Here is a 25456-nt window from a genome sequence, read left to right on the forward strand (position 1 = left end):
AGCAGCGAAGGGGTTAAAAGATGACTACTGCTCATACATGACCCCTGAGGCGAGGCCTCGGATACGTGGCTGGGGAAGGAAAGCTGGCTGGCCTACCTTGAACCTGTCCCTGGGAGAGAGTGGCCCAGGGGACGGCGACCGCTGTCGCGCCCTGCGCGGCGGCGAGGAGGCGGCGGGCGGCTGCGGCTGGTGCTGGTGCTGGCCGTAGTGCAGGCTGGCCGGCGGGTCGTGGTGGCCGTGCGCGTGGCCGTGCCCGTGGCTGTGGCCGCTGGTCGGCGTGCTGGCCGAGGTGGCGGCGTGGCGGCGCGCGCGCGGCAGCGACAGGTCCCAGCCGCCCGCCACCAGCAGCGAGTCCTCGCTCGGCTGGTCGTTCCAGTCCTCGTCTGCAACACGCAATGCAAACAGTGCTAGTCAGAAGGGAGGCACCACTGTGTTGTACTGGGTCAGCGCTAGAATAGTGAACCCCTCAACTCCGCATTTCCAATGTTTGCAGACGCTCATCCAGTGACCACTTCTTGAGAGAGGAGAGCGGTTAATACAGCTAAGACAATAGAAAAACGACGCATCAAGGAGTTATCCGAATGGCATGGAAATTGGTAGATGTGATGTACATCTACAGACAAACAAACAGTTTTAGAAAAAAAAATTGGATGATTTATGCAAGAGAAACACCTTCACAAATTGAGCAAGTCAATAACACACCTGTCCACCTCTGGCCCTTATGCAAGCAGTTATTTGGCTTGGCACTCAGTGATAGAACTGTTGGGTATCTTCCTGAGGGGTATGACAAATTCTGTCCAATCGGCGAGTTAGAGCACCAAAACCACGAGATGATTGGAGGGCATTGCCCGCCATAATGCTCCAAGCGTTCTCAACTGGGGAGAGATCCTACAACCTTGCTCGCCAAGGTAGGTATCGGCAAGCACGAAGAGAAGCAGTAGAAAAAAATGTTCCAATTTGTGTCAAATCTTATGGGACTTAACTGCTAAGGTCATCAGTCCCTTAGCTTACACACTACTTAACCTAAATTATCCTAAGGACAAACACACACACCCATGCCCGAGGGAGGACTCGAACCTCCGCCGGGACCAGCCGCACAGTTCATGACTGCAGCGCCCTAGACCGCTCGGCTAATCCCGCGCGGCGAAGCAGTAGAAACTCTCGCCGTGTGCGAGCGGGCACTCTCTTGCATAAATGTACGCCCAGAATAGCTCTCCATGAAGGACAACAGAATGGGGCGCAGAATGCCGTCGACACTCTGTTGTGCTGTAAGGGTGCCACGGGCGTCCTGCTATGAGCTGAAACGGCACTAAAGACCATCACCCCTGTTGGTTGAGCTGTATGGCGATCAAAAATCAGGTTGGTATCCCACTGCTGTCTGAGACGTCTCCAGACACGTCTTCGCTGTTCATCGGTGCTCAGTTCGAAGCAAGGCCTATCACTGCGGACAGTTGTGCTCCAGTCAACGAGATTCCAGGCCTATAGTGCCCGACACTACGGCAAACAGGCTCATTGGTGTACAGAGGTCAGTGGTAGTCGGCGCAAGGGAACTTAGTACACTTCTAATTGTACAGCAATGTTCATAAGTAATTTCCGGGATCCAGTAGACAATTGTGCAAAAACTGCAAGACTTTCAGAAAAATGACACATGTCAATGGATATAGCATCTCTCCAAGTTTCGACATGTAATACGCTGCATGATGTAGATGCACTAGGTGGCGGGTGTGTCACAACATATAGGCAAAACATCTGCTCGGTACTGTGTAGTGTCCCAGATTTAAGCTTCACATGGTTACAGAGTAGCCGGCTGAATGCATGGGCAATTCTCTTTCTTTGTCTTGGTTCTAATGCCTTAATTGCAAATGCGTTGTTCTTCTTAGTGGAATTGTATGTGTATTTATTCGTAGAGGAAAGGGTGTCACTTTTTCTGTTTCATGTGATTGGACAACGAGGGCAATGTGCTGCACAGCGTGAGAGAGAAGCGGACCACGTGTACTGGCCGCCAGTCACTGCTAGTCAGGTGTCGCCACGACTCCGAAACTCGCACGCACTGTCCACAGAATTCACGAAAGCACTTATTTCATCAAATAAAAATTTTGGTCAGAACTTCCTTTTTTTACAAATGACAAAAGTGTCTGCAGTCTTTGTCAGAGCTTTGATAAGTATACTTCGTGTTATACACGGTGTAACGGCTATAAATGCAGACATCTCTACTGGTGACTGAAGACGATGTAGTGAAAAAAATTACATCAGTGTTTACGCCATGTACAGACTGATAATTATAGCCATTAAAAGGCGTATGTTTTTAGGTTTGTTAGTACTGTAAGTAGCCTGTTTATATGTTCGTATTTTGGTAGCGCTATAGACTGTATTAATATCGAAGACAGCGCTCTGCGCGCTCGAAAAGAGACTGTGGTTGGACGGACTAACAGTTAGCAGTTAGCGAGCGGACAGCTTGGACAAGTGTCCTTCGTGGAGACTCAGTGCTCGTAAGACATGCATTGAGGATGGCTAATGTTTGTAATATTTGGGTAGTGGAATTATTGACGACCATAATTTTGGGTATAAATAATTCAAAAGCCAAGATCGCTTAAACACTGTTTGCTAAATGACTGGTTTCAACACACTAAAGGTGCCATCATCGGAAATAAATGTAGCTTAACATGCATAAATCATTTGGATATAAGGATACAAATGCTTTCTTAATTTTTTTAACTTTTTAATTTTTATATATGCGACAATGATTTTATATCAGCTGGTATGCCTCATGTATCGTTATATCCAAATGATTTATGCATGTTAAGCTACATTCAGTTTCGATGATGGCACCTTTAGTGTGTTGAAACCGGTCATCTAGTAAACAGTGTTTAAGCGATCTTGGCTTTTGATTCAAATGGCTCTGAGCACTATGGGACTTAACTGCTGAGGTCATCAATCCTCTAGAACTTAGAACTACTTAAACCTAACGAACCTAAGGACATCGCACACGTCCATGCCCGAGGCAGGATTCGAACCTGCGACCGTAGCTGTCGCGCGGTTCCAGACTGTAGCGCCTAGAACCGCTCGGCCACTTCGGCCAGCTCTTGGCTTCTGAATTATTTATACAACGGAGTGATCGTCCCACAACACACTGTGCGTTCACTGCAGTATAATTTTTGAAAGTAGATGTCACATGAATAAGGTAAAATACGCTAAATTCGTTGTTGGCTCTTCAACAAACTCTTTCTTTTGCTAACCATATGCCTCCTAGTAGTTAGAGTCTATAGTAGTTAGAATACTTTTATTTAGCTGACTTTAGTTGCTGCTTGCTGTAATTGCTGTAGTTCGTGTTATGAAGATTTTCTGTGAGGTAAGTGACTTATGGAAAGTATAGGTTATTGTTTCTTCCAATTTAGGGCCAGTCTATTGTGTTAATCATTTGAAGCCATGTTGTCATTGTATAGCAGTGAGATTGCGTTGGTCATGTATATTGTGGGTAATAAATGGATAGGTTTAGTTTGAGTTGTCTTTGTCAGGAAAAATTCTGTAGGTCGGTGTTCGAAATGATAAAAATAAATAAACACTAAGAAGTTTCAGTACCTACAAGTACATATGGCAAGAGCCAGCCATTGCTACTTAGTTTTCCCTGGGAAGTATGTCAGGGGTTGAAGTGTAAATATGTGGACGTAAGACGGTTAGTCTTTACTGACATGAGTTGAGTAACTTAGTGGTGCAGTTATGGCCGTGCAGAAAACAGTAGGTAGTAAATTATGTGACGTGATTGCGGGAAGATCGTTAGACACAGAGAAAAAATCAACCAACACACTGATGTATGTACGTATTAAGATACCGCATGTCATGTGTACAATAAATAGTTTCGTTGAATTTTAGTTGTTGTGTTATTACTTTTTGTAGAGTGCAGTATTAGAGTGATTTGAATACAAATTTTAATTAACCACTGAGGAAGGTTTAAGATTTTTGTAACTTACGAAGTATACAGGAACCTTTTCAAGATTGTTTTAGCAAGACGCGGTTGCTTGTGGGTATTCCTGTGTCATCAAGTAGAAAAAAAAGATTTAATCTACAGTGAAAATTAGTGAAGGTTTTAGAGTTATTAAAAATCTCTTCATCAACATTGCGCTTTACTAGAGGCGAGGACTGACAGCAAAATAATATGGAGGTTTCATTCCTGCACCGCTGCCCTCACTGCATCTTCTCTCACCAAATTACCGACTTGTCATGCTGTAAAGACGATCCTGCAGTTACACATGCAACCGCAGATTCTGTGTCTGGAACAATAGTTTATTACTACACCAAGTCGGAACACTACAATTATCGCATCAAATTAGTTCGTGACTGTAGATAGGCAATCCAATGAACAGGTTCCCAAAATGGGCTCCTGTTGCGGATTCCCCCGCAATTCTTGCCAGCGACTTCAGCAAATAAGCTATTTTCCGGACTGTTGTTATTCTGAATGATTGTTGTTGTTGTTGTCTTCAGTACTGAGACTGGTTTGATGCAGCTCTCCATGCTACTCTATCCTGTGCAAGCTTCTTCATCTCCCAGTACTTACTGCAACCTACATCCTTCTGAATCTCCTTAGTTTATTCATCTCTTGGTCTCCCTCTACGATTTTTACCCTCCACGCTGCCCTCCAATGCTAAATTTGTGATCCCCTCATGCCTCAGAACATGTCCTACCAACTGGTCCCTTCTTCTTGTCAAGTTGTGCCACAAACTCCTCTTCTCCCCAATTCTATTCAATACCTCCTCATTAGTTATGTGATCTGCCCATCTAATCTTCAGCATTCTTCTGTAGCACCACATTTGGAATGCTTCTATTCTCTTCTTGTCTAAACTATTTATCGTCCATGTTTCACTTCTATACATGGCTACACTCCACACAGATACTTTCAAAAACGACTTCCTTACACTTAAATCTATACTCGATGTTACCAAATTTCTCTTCTTCGGAAACGCTTTCCTTGCCATTGCCAGTCTACATTTTATATCCTCTCTACTTCGACCATCATCAGTTATTTTGCTCCCCAAATAGCAAAACTCCTTTACTACTTTAAGTGTCTCATTTCCTAAGCTAATTCCCTCAGCATCACCCGAATTAATTCGACTACATTCCATTATCCTCATTTTGCTTTTGTTGATGTTCATCTTATATCCTCCTTTCAAGACACTGTTCATGCCGTTCAACTGCTGTTCCAAGTCCTTTGCTGTCTCTGACAGAATTACAATGTCATCGGCGAACCTCAACATTTTTATTTCTTCTCCATGGATTTTAATACCTACTCCGAATTTTTCTTTTGTTTCCTTTACTGCTTGCTCAATATACAGATTGAATAACATCGGGGACAGGCTACAACCCTGTCTCACTCCCTTCCCAACTACTGCTTCTCTTTCATGCCCCTCGACTCTTATAACTGCCATCTGGTTTCTGTACAAATTGTAAATAGCCTTTCGCTCCCTATATTTTACCCCTGCCATCTTTAGAATTTGAAAGAGAGTATTCCAGTCAACACTGTCGAATGCTTTCTCTAAGTCTACAAATGCTAGAAACGTAGGTTTGTCTTTCCTTAATCTACCTTCTAAGATAAGTCGTAGGGTCAGTATTGCCTCACGTGTTCCAACATTTCTGCGGAATCCAAACTGATCTTCCCCGAGGTCGGCTTCTACCAGTTTTTTCCATTCGTCTGTAAAGAATTCGCGTTAGTATTTTGCAGCTGTGACTTATTAAACTGATAGTTCGGTAATTTTCACATCTGTCAACACCTGCTTTCTTTGGGATTGGAATTATTATATCCTTCTTGAAGTCTGAGGGTATTTCGCCTGTCTCATACATCTTGCTCACCAGAAGGTAGAGTTTTGTCAGGACTGGCTCTCGCAAGGCCGTCAGTATTTCCAATGGAATGTTGTCTACTCCCGGAGCCTTGTTTCGACTCAGGTCTTTCAGTGCTCTGTCAAACTCTTCACGCAGTATCGTGTCTCCCATTTCATCTTCATCTACATCCTCTTCAATTTCCATAATATTGTCCTCAACTACATCGCCCTTGTATAGACCCTCTATATACTCCTTCCACCTTTCTGCTTTCCCTTCTTTGCTTAGAACTGGGTTTCCAGCTGAGCTCTTGATATTCATACAAGTGGTTCTCTTTTCTCCAAAGGTCTCTTTAATTTTCCTGTAGGCAGTATCTATCTTACCCCTAGTGAGATAAGCCTCTACATCCTTACATTTGTCCTCTAGCCATTCCTGCTAATCATTTTGCACTTCCTGTCAATCTCATTTTTTAGACGTTTGTATTCCTTTTTGTCTGGTTCATCTACTGCGTTTTTATATTTTCTCCATTCATCAGTTAAATTCAATATTTCTTCTGTTACCCAAGGATTTCTACTAGCCCTCATCTTTTTACCTACTTGATCCTCTGCCGCCTTCACTACTTCATCCCTCAGAGCTACCCATTCTTCTTCTACTGTATTTCTTTACCCCATTCCTGTGAATTGTTCCCTTATGCTCTCCCTGAAACTCTGTACAACCTCTGGTTTAGTCAGTTTATCCAGGTCCCATCTCCTTAAATTCCCACCTTTTTGCAGTTTCTGCAGTTTTAATCTACAGTTCATAACCAATAGATTGTGGTCAGAGTCCACATCTGCCTCTGGAAATGTCTTACAATTTAAAATCTGGTTCCTAAATCTCTGTCTTACCATTATATAACCTATCTGATACCTTCTAGTATCTCCAGGATTCTTCCATGTATACAACCTTCTTTTATGATTCTTGAACCTAGTGTTAGCTATGATTAAATTATGCTCTGTGCAAAATTCTACCAACGGCTTCCTCTTTCATTTCTCTCCCTCAATCCATATTCACCCACTATGTTTCCTTCTCTCCCTTTTCCTACTCTCGAATTCCAGTCACCCATGACTATTAAATTTTCGTCTCCCTTCACTATCTGAATAATTTCTTTTATCTCATCATACATTTCTTCAATTTCTTCATCATCTGCAGAGCCAGTTGGCATATAAACTTGTACTACTGTAGTAGGGATGGGCTTCGTGTCTATCTTGGCCACAATAATGCGTTCATTTTGTTTGTAGTAGCTTACCTGCACTCCTATTTTTTATTCATTATTAAACTTACTCCTGTATTACCCCTATTTGATTTTGTATTTATAACCCTGTATTCACCTGACCAAAAGTCTTGTTCCTCCTGCCACCAAGCTTCACTAATTCTCACTATATCTAACTTTAACCTATCCATTTCCCTTTTTAAATTTTCTAATCTACCTGCCGGATTAAGGGATCTGACATTCCACGCTCCGATCCGTAGAACGCCAGTTTTCTTTCTCCTGATAACGACGTCTTCCTGAGTAGTCCCCGCCCGGAGATCCGAATGGGGGGCTATTTTACCTCCGGAATATTTTACCCAAGGGGACGTCATCATCGTTTAACCATACAGTAGAACTGCATGCCCTCGGGAAAAATTACGGCTGTAGTTTCCCCCTGCTTTCAGCCGTTCGCAGTACCAGCACAGCAAGGCCGTTTTGGTTAGTTTTACAAGGCCAGATCAGTCAATCATCCAGACTGTTGCCCCTGCAACTACTGAAGAGGCTGCTGCCCCTCTTCAGGAACCACACGTTTGTCTGGGCTCTCAACAGATACCCCTCCGTTGTGGTTGCACCAACGGTACGGCCATCTGTATCGCTGAGGCACGCAAGCCTCCCCACCAACGGCAAGGTCCATGGTTCATGGGGGTAGGTCTGAATGATTATTACTGAATATTATAATCTGAATGATTATAATATTCAAATAGCATGTTCAGCCAATATTCTCACAAAATACCCATTTTTTATGTATTTAAAGCTTAAATACCATTAAATTTCAAGATTTGGCCACGTCATCTAAAACGTCCTGTTATTGACTGAAGCACAGGTTACGTCACAGCCTAGGAGTAAGACGAAGCTGTATGTCTGTTATAGGAGTGTTAACGGAAGTGACTAGTGTTTTTACTTACTCTTTCAGCAAAGAGTTTAATTATTTTGTGATGGAAAATGCATTTACGTCTTTTAAATAAAAATGGAAAGCGTATTTTCGAAAACACTATGGGAAAACAGTGATCAGTTTCACAACTGTACTTAGAAAAATAGTCTACATCGCACAAATCTAATTTATTGGTCCAGAGGAGAACCATCTTCATCCCGTACATTAAAGTTGATGGGTTGAGACGGACCGACGGAGCAAGACCTGTAGAAGTATTCGGTCTTTAGCAGCTGTTGACAACATCGCAGGTTCATGTTCCGTGGATCCGTCTCCCCACAGCAGCCTTGGAGTACGGTCTGAAGATGGCCCATCTCTGGACTGAAACCGGTCACACGTAAGTAAGAATTGTGCATCTAGACTGTTTTTCTAAGTTAAACGATGGAAATGAATTTTTTTAAGACCGATAGTGGAAATCTGCCGAAAGTTGATGCGTTTACGGATTCTTCGTTCTTAAAAAAAGATTATGTGTTGGAAATAAGAAAAGTGAAAGCTCCATTCCATGGTGGCTTCAACGGAAGTATTATGATACAGCCTTGATCGCAGAATTTTCTTCAACCTGCAAGGAATTTGGAACTGGATTATTTGCTCAGGCCATGCTGAAAAGATTTTCTATGGCAGCTTGTGAAATCCTACACAGTAAAACGCAATGGAAACTTTTTCATTCAGAAGATAATTGTGGTTGTTAGCTGCTGTGACTGTTGCCAGAACTATTGTTTTCCATGTATGCTACTTTTTTTTCAATTTTCAAATTTTCAGGCAGCGTGATAACACTCTTGGGGAACTGCAGGGCATTATTGTGTTTGCTTTCAACAACGTTACACATTTCGGTTTTTCTGTTCGTCCAGGTAATTAATTTTTTCTATTTATTTCGTATGAAATCAAGGATAAATTATTTATATTTCCAGCAATAGTATTAATGGTAGTACGATGTACATGAAGTTCAGATAAAATAAATTGTATTCATTCCTGATTAGAACAGTCTTAGATTAAGACAATAACACAATGTTTTCCATATGAATAGAATAAATTCAGAAAACACTTGGATGAATTACAAATCAAAGAAAAAATAGTGATTTTTATAAACAGAATACATATTCTAAGTTTAAGACTGTAATAAATAAGAAAGTTCTTTAAGTATTTGCAAGCAGTTGGTTATAGGTGGACATCAAAAGTTTCCATACAGGAGACTGCATCTTCAGGGGTCTCATGTATGCTGGAGAGAGTTACAGCATATTTCCGTAGGGAACATTCTGTGACTATGTGGTGTATTGTTTGTCGCTGGGTGTCCGCATTTAAACTTGGCACTTTTAGTGATTCCTCACTTGTGCTTCAAGTCTTGAAATCTACCGTGCTTGGAGCGTAAGCTATAAAATATACATTTGGCGCAGCAGAACCTGAAAGTATCTGTTGTGCTACTACATTCTTCACTGCTGCTGTAATGCAAAGATTTAAAAGTGCTTAAGCAGAACCGACTTTCGTTTCATGTTAATCTACTGGTCTTATTATGTTTCCTCGTAGATTTCAAGCAACGTTCGAGTTCTCCCATTGTCAGCTCTGCAACAGGCTCAGTGGAGACAGTCGGAAGTGGCAAATTACTGTCTTCAGCGACTTGTTTGGGAAGCGTAATGTGGTCCGAAATTGTTGAATACTTTCTCAGATTCTTGAGAGTAAGAGCTACATCAGGCGTGAGATTCTTCTTCTTAAATCAGCCTTGTGCACCAACTGAAATTGGTCAGGTCTAAAATGAAACTAAAAAATGAAAATAGATATTAAATTGTAATATGGTATAAAATTTAAAGTTATTACGTAACTGTATTAACAACGAAGTAAAGTCAAGGAGACAGTAGTTATTTAGCAAAGAGAACAGGAATGAAAAAAAAAACTTTCTCAGATCAGTCCAGCACGCTACATGTTATGCTATAAGCAATAACCTGTTCGCATGTAGTGTTTACTTACATCAAAATGACTCGCAGAAATAAACAGATGAAGTGATAATATCTCATTTGGATCTCAACGAGCGGGTTGCAACTACATTTTTCTCATTCTTTTTATCACTGAAAAACAACTTTTCTAGAGTTTTTATAAATGTATTTGTGCAATGTGAATCTGTAATCAATTTTACGAAACATAAATTGCAAAACAGGATGTCACTGCTTAACGAGCTTTACGACAATAGGAACAGCGTGCTAGCTAGTGAGGCCGCAGGTATCAAATGACTCAAATGTAACCTTTTAGCGGGCTTTCAAATTATTTGCATTTCATTATTCGTTTTCTGTAAAAAGTTACTGAAATTCTCGACGGAAAAAGAGTGTTATTAGCACAAAATGACACAATTAACCGATTAAGGCGATTTCCAGGAAACAGTGAAATACTCTATTGCACGCACTTATATATGTTTCCAAAGGTCTCAAACGGTGTTCATAATGGGCACCAGTAGCCTAATGTGAGTTAAAAGCTTGCAGAGATGGTTTAGTCACTGATATGCGTCTATTTTAAATACGTATTGGAGTTTTTGTGCAGGCATTTTATGAAGCCTTGGAGATGCTTATGAATAGCCCTTTATAGCTTTTGGATCTGTTGTTTAGAATCTCTATGAATTACGAATAGTAGATAAGTAAAATTACTATAGTAAACAAGTTAACAATCCACTCCACTTTTGGATGAAAAGACATTTGGTATAGGATCACCTCAGGGAGTCACTTTGTCAACATTGCTGGAATAATTTGAAAATGTGGATATTATCTAAATTACCCTGACTGAAAGAGTAAATTCTTATCTGATAAGATCAGGGTTCAAATCCCTGCTCCTCATCCATCATGGTCTAAATTTTCTGCAATTTGTCACGTCACTTTCGGCGAATGCGTGCTTCTTAAATACCACAGTCGCAATTTTTATTTTTTCCTTCCTTTGCTCACTTCGTCTGTAACGACGTTGACGTAGGCGAGACGTTGAACTCTAGCATTCCTCTCTTCTTGTCTTCTGTGTCCCCTACCCTCCCCCACCCCTCCACGCCTTCCGAAAAATCCTTTAACATTCCACTAACTTTGGTCGGACTAAAATTGACGAGAAAGTTTGACAATTTGCATGTTGTTGGGGTTAGCTATTCTGTTGACATTATCAATTCTTAAGATCGTCTGGAGTGGTTCAAATCGTTCATGAAGCAAGTGCCACGGGTGTTCCACCTACTAAGCAAGTAAATAATAGTTCGGCGACCCTCCATCTCCCAGCCATTCCGCCTTCTTATTCGCAGAGCTCCGTGTGCAGGAGCAGTGACCTGTTTTTCTTCCGAAGTATGCAAAGAGTGCAATGTATCGAGTGGGTGACTCAGCTGGTACTCAATTGTCGGAGCTGAACGCCTGTCGGGCTTCTAATCGAACGCTCAATCTAATAGACGTGGAATAAAAGCAAAACGCTTCAGGACGGCTTCTGCTGCATTAACGCTTTGTGGTAAAAAGAAGCGTGCTCCATCTCTACCCCGAAAATGCTCGTAGCTATGACAGCTGTTACATTCGGAAATTAGATCGATGATCTTGTAAATATTCTTAACTAACGGAACAGACTGACATGTAGTCTGATATGAGACAGACAAGAAGGTATCGTGTTCAAGTTGTTGCGATGTGACTCTCTTTCATGACGCCGTGAATGGCATCCGACGATAACCGATATAGGGATACTATGTAAGAACAACCGCAAAATGATATGTAATGAAACAGCCGTTCTACTTTAATTATAAAGCAGACGAATGAGAATGTTTCTCATTTGCTGACTAGTTTGAGGGAACAGAAGTCTAGATCTGAAAGTCAACAATTCAATGAGAAACAAAAAATACGTGTCAGGTGCTATTATATACGTCCGCAATTTTTAATTTAAAATGTACGTCTGATAAACCTTGTTAATTCAGGAGATTACCAGAGAACGACAGAGAAGTGAAAGCAAAAGTAAGTGGTAGAGGACACAAAAAAAGGAAACGACTTTAACAGAGGTAAATAAATAGCAAGAGAAACATTGACGGTTGAAAAATCAAGCTTATGCGCTGTTGGACAGGGCCAAATTCAGTGGTATCTAGAAACACAGTAAGCCAATTATAACAGAAAATGCTTCAATTAATTCCAATGTAGAACTTTTTGGACAAGCACTCTAACATTTTATATAGTATATACATCATCAGTAAATAGAAATGCATGACAGAAGATTTTGTACCAACTCTATTTGTTTGTGAAGAGCTTTTTAACACCAGTTAGATGAAATCTAATAGTCTCATCATTTTGGCAACAGATGTACTGTAAAATGTTCGTTTGAGTTCCACGGCGCTTCGCTGCCCACAGTACTCTGCTTATAGGTTCTACGCACCGTCCTTCACCCCTCCTATGTACCTACAACACTTGACAAAAGGGTCTACAGTTAAACGAAAAATACTAACCAAGGCAATTTGCATTATACAGTGGGTCGAAAGAAGTAAATACTATAACAGTGTAGAATAGCTGACCATAAAAATACATCAAGACTTTTATCGTGTTTCATTGTCAGCAAACATACTAGATCTTGATCTTACCGAACATTGTTTACTCGACACATCCCTCAACTTCACCGAAACCTATACCACCATGCACGAAGGCATGCTGCAAAGTAAGGCCCCCAACTTTTTTATGTGAAATCTCTTAAAGTTTGTCCGCAGCTCGTGGTCGTGCGGTTGCGTTCTCGCTTCCCGCGCCCGTGTTCCCGGGTTCGATTCCCGGCATGGTCACGGATTTTCTCTGCCTCGTGATGACTGGGTGTTGTGTGATGTCGTTAGGTTTAAGTAGCTCTAGGGGACTGATGACCATAGCTGTTAAGTCACATAGTGCTCAGAGCCATTTGAATCATTTCTTATAGTTTATTAAATGAAAAAAACTTTATTGACGTTCTGCTACATCACTATTCTTCTCGTCTATATATTTATTTCTCAACATGGTCGCTCTGGCGATGAACACATTTCTCTCAATATGGGACCAGTTTTTTGACACCATCACTGTAGAATGTTTGTCAGAACAACGAGTGCATCTGTGCTTGCACCGCTTCATCACTATCAAAGTAATGTCGTCAAAGGCGTTCTAAGTTTCAGAAACTAATTAAAATCGGATGGGGCCAAGTCGAGACTGTATGGAGGATAACGGCTAACAGTGAACCCCCAAGCGTCAACTGTTACAGATCTCGCAGCGCTCGTGTTTGGCCTGGCATTCATCTGCTAAAGGAGAGGGTGCTCCATGTGTGAACGAAGTTTTCTGCACTTAGAAAGTCAATTATAGCACGCTGTTTCTCACGTACCGACATAGTTGCGTTACGCACACCCATATTACACGCTGCAATTCGAAGCCCTCTAGCGGCAAGGGGTTGCGACTTGCGTCAGCGTAGCGGTGAATTCGATCGAGTAATATACGTCATCTATAATACCTTTGTCGACACAGAGAACAGAATCAAAAGTTATGAGGCATTACTTTTCAGTACGACCACGTAACTCCTTTCTCTCAGTCATTACAACGACGATGAAGCTACTAGCACAACGCTTAGAGACTGAACAGGTACCAAGCTCAATAGCCCATTAATGTGATTACACGCCTCGTCGGTTTTGTACAAAATATGAAAGGAAGACTTACTCGTATTACGTAGTTCATCCATCTAGAATCATCAAGCAGTCTATCAACTTCTGAACGTTGTGCTTTGTCGATGTGATGCCCCAGTCTATTTTGTACTGTCTTCTTCTTTTCAAGACAGTCTTTACATCTTCTTATCTTTAATATATCTTGTATTATTTTCTTTCCTGGTCTCCTCTTGCTTTGCTGCCATAAATTTTTTTATTCTGATTTATCAACAAAAAACTTAATTTGTCTAAACAAATGTCAGCAAGATTTAATTATACCTTTTTTAGCAGTTCCTATAACGTTTCTTCGATTACTGCTTTATTTAGAAGCATCGTCATAAAATTTTCTTTCTTACCATCCGATTCTAGTAAGCCTTCCCCAAGGCTACAATTCCATTTCTTCTTAGCGTCATGTTCCCAGCTTCAGGTGAATGGACAGACCCATCGTGTTTTCCTCTTCCATACGATATATTCAAAGACAATTGCCTGCACACTTTGAAGGCAACTTTTGTTATTTTAACTATTTCTCTATTTCCACGCCTCTATTGTCTACGTGCCTATACAGGGTATCTGTTTTAACTTGAGACAACCAAATTTCTCGAAAACGACGATTCATACGAAAAGATGTTCAAGGTGAACTATTAAGGGGGGTAGGACGTCAAACGGACCGACTTGGAGCAGGAGATTTACCACAGGACATTTTAATTTCTACTGTCTATACTTTTACAAATAAATTCATAAAACGTTGTCACAATGACCAGGAAGGATTGGAGACTCACACTCATCGCAGTGGAAGTTCAGAAACGTAGCAATATACCTTTTTTTTACATTTGAAATTTCATCATTTTTTCACTTATTACTGGCTGCATTTGTTGCCATAGGTACACTTTTCTTCCTAAGTAAGAGAGATTCTTCGATGAATTTTTCATAGCATACAAACAGTAGTTACAGGTGTATGAAACTCTAGAATTTTCCAAATCTATTAAAAAACTGTGGAAAAAATTGAGATAATTAACTATAAAACTTGAGTTTTTTCTAAACATGAATTTTAAAATGTAACAGTTCATTCATTTTTTCATAAATTAAATAACTTCTAGAGTTTCATACACCTGTAACTATGGTTTGTAAGCTGTGCAAATGTCATCGAAGAATCTCTCTTACTTAGGAAGAAAAGTGTGCCTATAGCAACAACTGCAGCCGGTACTAAGTGAAAAAAATGATGAAATTACACATGTAAAAAAATGTGTTTTGTTACGTTTTTGAGCTTCCACTGCTATGAGAATGAATCCTGAATCCTTCCTGGTCATGCTGTTAAAGTTTTATGAATTTATTTGTAAAAGTATGGACAGTGGAAATTAAAATGTCCTGTGGCGCCTCTCCTGCTCCAAGTCGGCCCGTTTGACGTCCTACCCCCCTTAACAGTAGAGGGAATAACAGTCTCTACTATAAGTGCCCACTTCCTAATACCCCCTCCTGCGTGGACAGGGCAACTTCGTGTTTTCACATGATAACCTTCCGTTCTTACTGCATATACGGATTTTGCGCCAAATGTCACCTTAATCGGCACATCTCCAATGTGTCAGTTTTTACAATTAAGAACCGATACATTTAATTCTACATTTCATTCACGATGTAAATGTCAACGTTTGTGTCCTAACAGTTGATAATGATATTCAAACATTACCTGAGTGCTGAAAACGCGATAGTGCAACACAAAAACGAGTAATATTGTTAGCCACTGACATTTCTGGCAAGTAAGCCACTTGCAAGGTAACGTTGTTTTCTGTTCCCTATGGACTTTGATTGTGGTCAGACCCCAAACCATCGGAATACTTGATTTAGGTGGCCCGCTGTCAGAGTTGCTGATTTCGATATGTTTTTCCGTCCACCCGCCGTAAGTCTCGCGCAGGCCGCTACGCAGCTATCGGCAAAATACAAACCGCAACCATTATAACAGGGCAAAATGTCCATGAAGTGATAGTGACAGGTGCACCTACCAAGGATATTCATCCCAGGCACCCCAGTGGTGAGAGGCCGAGGGACTCAACAATATCAAGCTCTCCAATTGTGAGAGGCGAGGGGACTCACCGATGTCAAGCACCCAAGTGGTGAGAGGCAAGGGGACTGACCGAAATCAGGCACCCCAATGAGAGGTAACGGTACTTACAGACGGGAATAGAAAACTATTACATCTACGTCTTTGTTCATGGATCACGCTAAACGTAGTTTCTAATTTGAAACGACCAAAAAACATGGTATTGTACAATCAAATTTGCAACACTAAAGTAAATTTCGAATGTATATATCAACCATTAGAACATAAAGGTTTAAATTTACATCGTAAATGGAATGTAGACTCAGATGAGTCGCTTCCTAACTGCAAAGAAGGGACACTTGGTACTTGTTGTTTACAGCGCCTGTCACCACGAACAGAAAACAATAGTTTCACTAAACCGTACGTATTTTTGGCGTAGAATCCGAATATGCAATTAAAATTGGGGATTCCCATTTGAAAATACGGAGTGGACCCTGCCCATGCAGGAGGGGTAGCTAGGAGATAGCTAATTGTAGCATAGACAGATGTCCCATTCATTAATATTAACTTTTCGCCTAGAACATTTTTTTTCGTACCATGCGTCGTTTTCGAGATAGTTAGTTGCGTCACGTTAAAACAAACACCCTGCATAACGAAACAAATCATCTTCTTCTGCGCTATTATTCCAATTTTAATGACAGGTGTGTTTCCAACCATGATTTACCAGTATTATAATTTTTTTACTATTCATTTTCAGTTTAAACTTTCTCATAATTGTTGCTAGTTTCGAGAGCATATTCTGTATATGGTTTTCGCAACCAGCTGTTAGGAAAATGTAATTCGTAAATCATATTCGCAGAGTGGAAAGATCTTATGTAGTGAAAGGAGATATCGTTTTCTTTACCTTACGATTTTGAAGCTCTTTCATAGCTTCACCAATGGAAAAGGTAAATAAACAGGATCACCAAGGGCAGCTATGTCTTTTTTCTACTTTTAACTATGCTTTACTCTTCATTTATTTTTGGTCTCAGCCTTCTTCTGTTATTCCAGTCTAAAATTACATCTTTCAACATCATGAAGAATTTCTTTCAGCCAATACTGTTAAATGTATTCTCTAAATCAATAAATGCTGATTACATATCTCTGTCCAATCCTAAACGTCTTCCTAGAAGTTCCACAGAAGTCACTGCGATTTATGATGATTCCATGGACCTTACAAAAGGCAGGACATGGTTCTTGATAGGGCGTGTGATCACCACAAACGGCAGTGCATGCTCTCAAAGTCCCTGGATGCAATACGTGTCATCACTTCTCGTCATATGAGTGTACGTCGAGAATCATGTCTAACAAGAGCGTTTTCTTGGTCCAAGTATTATAGTTCGTGGGGGCATAATGTTGCAAACTTTGAACAAGGTACACGCAGTAACAAACGTAATTATGACACTGTATACATCCGACATGTGTGTCATTTCAGGGGCGAATTATGTCATGACTTTATTTTTACGATGAGAATGCGAGAGCGGATCGAACAGCGCAGGTGGAGGAACTCCTTAAGCAAGATAATATTCGGCAAATGGACTGTCCTGCCCGTTCCACCGGCTTAATTCCCATCGATTTCGTGTGGGATGCTTTGAGGAGACGTACCGAAGTATGTCCACACGCACCAACAAAAATCCTGCAGTTGTCAACTGCTGTTGTGGAAGAACGGAACTCCTTACCAACCTTCAGGTCAGCATGGAAGCTCGTTGCAGAGGGTGCGCTGACGTTCGTGGTGATCGCACACCCAATCAAGGACCATGTCCCGTCTTTTTTAATGTCCAGGGAACCATCATACATCGCGCTGACTTTAGTATAATTACTGCCATCAAGTTACCGTCCATTAGGAACGTGGACTGCACTCAACGACTATGATATGACTTTCAAAATGATGGATCACAGCAATCACTCGCCCTCTCCTTTCAGGCTTTATTGAAATAGACTTCTGCTACTGCCTAGCCATTATCAGTGCACTATTCCAGAGTTTCAACACATGTCCCGGCACGTCAGCACCCTGTTGTTCGGGCTCCCGTCACAGTTCATTCGAGACTCTGAAATAGTGCACTGACAGTGGCTAGGCACTAGCCGAAACCTAGATTTGCTTCAATAAAGCCTGAAAGAAAAGGACGACTGATTGTTGTGCCCCATCATTTTGAATGTAATTACTGTCTTTCAATAAAAGTATCATTTCTCTTTGTCTCATTGCGAATTTCTTTGAGTTACCTTTTATACTATACGCTAGCAGTTCCTTCAATGTTCACCTCATTTTCAGTGAGTTATGATACTGTGCAGCGATACATCAAACGAAAATTACTTTCGTCATTAAGTTTTGCAAACCAGTGTATTTTTTGGTGCATTTAAAATTAGGCTTGTTCTTCTGAAACAGGAGCAGTATGAGGCATCTCGTTTTAGAAATGAGTAATTTGTTGAACACACGAGGGGCATTGAATGAGCACTGCAACACATCTTTTTTTTTTGTGAAAGCATGTTAGATTTTATTCAGGATTTCAATACACCATATTATTCTCCGCTTTTTTTGGCTACAAAATACTATTTTTCAACGTAATACCACCTTAATGAGGTGGTCAATATGCCTACATAGTATCATTCCATTCGTCGACGTCGGAGCCAGCTTCCTGTTGCATCAGTGACTTCCCCATCATCCATGTGCTCCTTCCCTCCGAGCGCATCCTTCATTGGGCCAAACAGATGGAAGTCTAAAGCTACGAGATACGGGCCGTAGGGTGGATGAGGAAGAACAGTTCACTGAAGAATTGTGGGTTCCTCTTGGTTGCGCAGAATGCAGAATTGCGTGAGGCCTTGCGCTGACACAGAGAAGGAAAAGTTTGTTTCCAAAAAAAATGTTCAAATGTGTGTGAAATCTCATGGGACTTAACTGCTAAGGTCATGAGTCCCTAAGCTTACACACTACTTAACCTAAATTATCCTAAGGACAAACACACACACCCACGCCCGAGGGAGGACTCGAACCTCCGCCGGGACCAGCCGCATAGTCCATGACTGCAGCCCCCCTAGACCGCACGGCTAATCCCGCGCTGCAAAGTTTGTTTCCATTTTCAGGCGGCGTACAACTGAAGCCGTTTGTTCAATTTCCTGAGCGTTGCACAGTACATATTCAAGCTGATCGTTACACCATCAGAGAGTACATCTAATGGGGTAACCCCTCCAGGGTCCCAAAGACCGTCGCCATGACTTTACTGGCTGTGAGTCCGGCTTTGAACGTTTTCTTCGGAGGAAAGGTGATATGGCACCATTCTATGGATTTCCGTTTTGTTTCCAGTTCGAAGTTATGAGCACAAATTTCATTGCCTATGACGATGTTCGACAAAAAAAGCGTTACGACCAGCCTCGCAACGCCAAGAAATTCCACACGGATGGCTCTTCGTTGCTCTTTATGGTTTCCTGTTACGTGGCAAGGAAACTAATGGGTACACACATCTGAGTAATCCAATTGCCAATTGGTGGGCGAGTGAGCCAGCACTAACAACAGAAAAGTCCAGCTGTGCAACGAGGTGTTTGATCGTGTTCCGTCGATTATCTCGAATCCACACGTTGCAACATTGCAGGAGTCACAGTAATGTGCTGCCGGCCGGCACGCCGGAGGTCTGAGAGATTTGTGCCACATTTTTGCGATATGGCAGACGTCTCGCCCAATGACACACCGTTGTTTTGTTCATTGGCAGTGTCCGGAGACATTCTGCAAGCACGTCTGAATATCTGTGGTGCTCTGGTTTTCTGCCAAAACAAACTCAGTGACCGCTCTCTGATTGGGACGCACCTCCGGAGCTTACGGGCGCTCAGCGGCGAGGTTATCAGGGGCCGTAGCTCCGTTGCAGCTGGCATTGTGAACGCTACGTAAAGCGCCACCTTCTATCGGAACTTCATAAAACTATAGTGGCTGCTAGGTAAATATTCCACATTGTCCCACATCAAATTCCCCATCCTATAATTTTCATTGCTATAAGGTCTGTAGCTGCGATGAATGTCTTAAATGATTTCGTGATGCCTTCACCTGCCATTCCTTTTATTTCATGTACGATTGTACAATTTCGGCCTTAGACCATTTTCAGGTACTACGATGGAAACATTATACATTGGATACATTAGTGCTTCTTGTGATTTTAACTCAGGAACAAGTCGTACCTCTCGATACACATTTCAGTACTGTTTCATTACAGTACTGTGATCACTTTTAAGTATAAGATCTTTGTAATAACTATTCAAAAACGACGCGCTCCCACAATAACAGAACAAATATTTAGAAAGTTATTTCAAACAAATTACGTACAATCACATTTACACGAATTATAAACGATATTTAAATGTAACTGAGAAAAAAGACATATCTGGGTTAATTAACAAATTTCTGTAAAGTAATTTAATCACCGCAGCGTAACTACATTAAAAAGATCGACCTTATACACTGAAGTGCCGAAGAAACTGGTATACGCATGCGTATTCAAATACAGATATATGTAAACAGTTAGAATACGACGCTGCCGTCGGCAACGCTAGATAAGACCACAAGTTCAAAAATTCAAATGGCTCTAAGCACTATGAGACATAACATAGGTCATCAGTCCCCTAGAACTACTTAAACCTAACTAACCTAAGGACATCACGCACATCCATGCCCGAGGCAGGATTCGAGCCTGCGACCGTAGCAGCAGCGCGGTTCCGGACTGAAGCGTCTAGAACCCCTCGGTCGCCGCGGTCGTCTAGGATCACAAGTGTGTGATGCAGTTATTAGATCGGTTACTGCTGTTACAGTAACAGGTTATCAAAATTTAAGTGACTATGAACGTGGTGTTATAGTCGGCGCGTGAGCGATGGGACACACCATCTCCGAGGTAGCTATGAATGGGAGATTCTTCTCGTACGACGAATTCACGCGTGTGCCTTGAATATCAGGAGTCCAGAAAAATATCAAATCTCACACATCCCTGCGGCCGGCAAAAGACCCTGCAAGAACGGGACCAACGGCGACTCAAGAGAATCGTTCAACATGACAGAAGTGCAACCCTTGCTCAGATTGCTGCAGATTTCAGTGCTGGGCCATCAACAAGTGTCAGTAACCGAACGATTCAACGAAACATCATCGATATGGCCTTTCATAGCCGAAGGCCCACTCGTGTACACTCGATGACTGTACAACAGAGAACCTTACGCTTCGCCTTGGCCCGTCAACAACATTGGACTGTTGATGAGTGGTAAAAGTATTTTCTGGTCGGACGAGTCTCATTTCATATTGTATCGAGCGGATGCAAGTGTACGGGTATGGAGACAACCTCATGAATCCATGGACCCTCCATGTCAGCAGGTTATTGTTCAAGCTGGTGGAGCCTATGTAATGGTGTGGGACATGTGCAGTTGGAGTGATATGGCACCCTCATACGTTTAGATACAACTGACAGGTGACACGTAGGTAAGCATCCTGTCTGATCACTTGCAGGTGCAGGAAACACCTTTCCTTTGCAAATTTACGAAGGTCACAACGAGATTTTAAATTTTCTGCTCCGAAAACTGCACAAAGGCTAGCAATAACGTTTCGTTCGATGGGCAGCCGGCGACTTTTATAGGCTATAGCGGGGCTATTCCGCTCATTCCAACTGTAAGCCCTATATAATACGATATGAACTTTTTAAAAATTTGTCCATGTGATACAATTATGGTATTTTCATTGTCAATGCATTCCAGTATATAAAAGGTCGAAATTCCTTTACAGAAACAAAGTATTAAACAAACACGTGAAGAAGGCAAAGATCACGTTATATATAAATGTTGGGGCTATTCCACCCAGTCAAGAGGCTATTCTGCTCAGTGTGTTTCAGCGTCAAAATCATAAGCACTTGCCACAAGTAAATATTTTTGTCCTTTTGCCCCCCCCCCCCCCCACACACACACACATACACACTTCGTGGATGCATGTAGCACATTGCTGACACTTTATCCAGAGGAACTGCATATAACACTTGTTACTGATTGTTTCATTTCTTCCTCGGATCATGAAACACTTGGCTTTTTTCTTTTGTGTGTACGGACCATCTCAAGAGAAAACAAGAAAACGTGTGGTCTAGAATTTCGCAGTAAAGCATCAATTAAACTAATAACTTGGCTGAGCGGAAATAGCCCCATGTGCAGATGTTTCGAAAGACGTGGTAAATCAGAGCTTTGTGGGAAAAGTAATATGATGCACGCCTCCAATTAGAAGGAATAATGCATACGCTAATATGCTTATGTGCTTACGCTGAAAACGGAAGAGCTTGCGCAAAGTTGAACAGAAGAAAAGACATAATGTGGTGGAGGTTCGATACTGATACACACACTGCATATCCTGTGTTCTTATACAAGTAACAATAATAGTTTAAAACTTCACTTTATTGTGAATGGTGCACCTACATCTTTAAAGTTGTGGTCTTTAGCTGTGACAGTAATCCATCACAATTCGCTTACCCCTACAGTTTGTTCTTCTGTCCTGTCAACAATGTAACAGAAAACACCCTTACTAAGCCCACATGCGGTGACACAGATGTAATGGCACATACTGAACGCAAAATGATCCTGACTCTGTGACGAACTAGTACACAGCTGCAAAATTTTCAGGCGGATTAGCTCCGTGAGCGGAACAACCCCGCTGTATCCTACCAGTCTGAACTATTTATTTTGCATTTCAGAGAGAATCATTTCAGTGATTTTTCCTGAAACTGGGAAATTCTTAAAGGAAGTCATTAGTCATCTTGTGAAGGTTAATTCACTTTCAATATGCCATTTGCAATTTATTTGATAAAAATGTTGTTTATGCAACTTTAATCATAAAGTATTATATATAGATGAACATGCTCGGATTCTACAAATTCGGGGATGTCAGACCCCGAAATCCCCTACAATGGTCGTCTCGTTTTATGATTTTGTATGTTTTGGATCATCAGTGTCCTTCATTCCAGTAGTTTGTTGAGGAGCTATACCTACGCAAACTTTTCTTTTGTTCAGTTGTGAGGCTCCTCAATTGTAGTGCTATTAACGCAGGTTAGAATCCTGCCTCGGGCATGGATGTGTGTGATGTCCTTAGGTTAGTTAGGTTTAAGTAGTTCTACGTTCTAGGGGACTGATGAACTAAGATGTTAAGTCCCATAGTGCTCAGAGCCATTTTTGTAGTCCTATTAAGTCCCTGAGAATATTCGCCCACAATTTTCAGATACAGTTTTCGTAAATTTGTAGCCTTCTTCTTCTCTGTTTTATTAATTCTAGACTTACATTATTCTTTACAATAAAATACCTAATACGTAATACTTGAAGCTCAGGGTGATTCCCACAAAACACGGGGAGCAATAAAATATGATGCACGCCTCCAATTCGAAGAAATAACGCATTTGCTAATATGCTTATGTGCTTACGGTGAAAACGGAAGCGCTTGCGCAAAGTTGAACAGAAGAAAAGACATCATGTGGACGCACCTTGACGATAATTCATAGTGCGGCTGGTCCCGGCGGAGGTTCGAGTCCTCCCTCGGGCATGGGTGTGTGTATTTGTCCTTAGGATAATTTAGGTTAAGTAGTGTGTAAGCTTAGGGACTGAAGGCCCTAGCAGTTAAGTCCCATAAGATTTCTCACACGTTTGAACATTTGATAATTCATAAACTTATATTGCAGAAGTAACGCACGGGAAATAACATATAACAACAGCAAGGAAGGAACTTATCGAATTGGCACAGAGACGGCACTGGTACCAGCCAATTTTATTTGTGTTATGTTGGTACATGTTGCGCAGTGACATAAACCAAGTTTCAGGCACGACATATCTGCTTATATTGCTTTCTGCATTTGTCGTGTTGTGTGTACTTCTTTGATATTGATACACTACAGTAATTTGACCAACCCTGGATTACCCGTTAGGCGTACAGTCTAATTTCAATTACTTGGCACGTATTGTCTAAGGTGCGAAGTTGCGACTTTGAATCGACAAGTCTTGTCTATGGGTAGCCCACACGGCTCCCCGCTCTCTGCGACGATATAAAATCTCTATCTTGCAAAAAATTACGAAACGAAACTGTAATTCACATACCGTATAGAAATCTATAGTGTCTCTAAGTAAGTAAAGATTCTGTTCTTTACATTATTGAATGACACGGTTATGTTTTTTTCTCTCTCCTTCAAATAGGAGTAATTTTCGCGTTCGCTAGAATTTCATACTTGAGAAAACGCGGAGGCAATGCTCTGCGCAGCGTAAGTGGCAGGACTGTAATGGCAGTCCACTGTGCCAGGTTGCATATGGTGTATTGATGATGGGGCAGTTCAGTCGACACGCTGTTAAGCTGTAAACGGCCCCAATGGAATAATATTGGCATGTGATACGACAGTTGATTTCAGGACTGTGGCCCCTAGCGCATACCTATAGCATAGGTTGCTCCTTTCTCGGTGCGACAGTCCTTTCTAGAGAAGATGAAATACTTCACCATAGGAAACGGATGTTATTGTACTGTTTAAGAAAAGTAAGTTCTGGTAAAATCAGCCCTGTCCTGAAATTTTTTCTTCCGCAGCACTTCACTCTTCACACGTTATTGTCATACATAATTGTGAGTCACTTTCAGAACCAAACCACGCGACTCTACTGATCCCTTTCCCGTGTATATAATCATGACCTTCGTGGTTCTGTCGAAATGGCGCGGCAGATGTGTACGAATATAAGTTTATATCAAACATGAATTGGCTTCAGTTGTGTACTGAACGCACCATTTGCATTGTTACGCAACGCACATGGACGCTCACCAGCATATAACAGCCTTTTACCACTAAAATAAACTTTTTAATTTCACGTCCCACGCCATACTCCGTCGAGCTAGCCAGGATTCCGTTGCTCTGTCTCGGGAGATCTCAATGTTCTCTTTTTTTTTGCGGCAACCGCTACAGATCGCACGCCAAAGAAACAAATGCAACGCTAACGGCAGACTTGTGTTGCATGCAACGATGTGCAACTTACGATGTACTGACTCGTTTAAACAAGATTATAGTTAGTACCGGCCTATGAACATCAAGTCTTGTTGGAGTCCCGTACACTGACACAAAAATTAGGCACCACTGGAAATAATTTACCATTTCAGATAAAAAGTTCATGGGCTTTTAAAGGATTTTACGTAGCAGTTTAAATTTACTATTTGACACGTGTTTCGTACATCTGATTTATTTGTGTACTATGCCTTTCGCAGCAAGCTATGGTACATTGAAGCGCCTAAGAAACTGATATAGGCAAATACAGAGATATGTAAACAGGTAGAATATAGCAGTGCGATCTGCAGCGCCTATATAAGACAACAAGCGTCTGGCGCAGTTGTTAGATCGGTTACTGCTACTACAATAGCAGGTTATCAAGATTTAAGTGAGTTCGGACGAGGTGTTAAAGTCGGCGAACGAGCGATGGGACACAGCATCTCGGAGGCAGCGATGAAGTGGGGATTTTCCCGTACGACCATTTCGCGAGTGTACCGTGAATATCAGAAATCCGGTAAAACATCAAATATCCGACATCGTTGCGGCCGGAAAAAGATCCAGCAAGAACGGGACCAACGACGACTGATGCAAGTACAACCCTTCGACAAACTGCTGCAGATTTCAATGCTGGGCCATCAACAACGACAACGTGCGAACCATTCAAGGAAACATCATCGTTATGGGCTCTCGGAGCCGAAGGCCTACTCGTGTACCCTTGATGACTGCACGACACAAA

The 25456-nt window shown here is 41.6% G+C and overlaps 1 protein-coding gene across 1 annotated transcript in view; it reads right to left on the reverse strand.

Annotated features, from left to right (window-relative positions):
- Window positions 1-291: 291 nt before the first annotated feature.
- The window catches only part of LOC124545792 (zinc finger protein 503-like), a gene marked incomplete at its 3' end in the record, with an annotated part of 415142 nt that continues 389977 nt past the window's right edge, over window positions 292-25456 (reverse strand). The window contains exon 5 of the mRNA XM_047124739.1: window positions 292-383. Within this exon, the coding sequence (XP_046980695.1) occupies window positions 292-383 (92 nt within the window). The remainder of the gene's footprint in view (window positions 384-25456) is intronic.

Source organism: Schistocerca americana, chromosome 8, assembly GCF_021461395.2.
Source record: "Schistocerca americana isolate TAMUIC-IGC-003095 chromosome 8, iqSchAmer2.1, whole genome shotgun sequence".
NCBI lineage: Eukaryota > Metazoa > Arthropoda > Insecta > Orthoptera > Acrididae > Schistocerca > Schistocerca americana.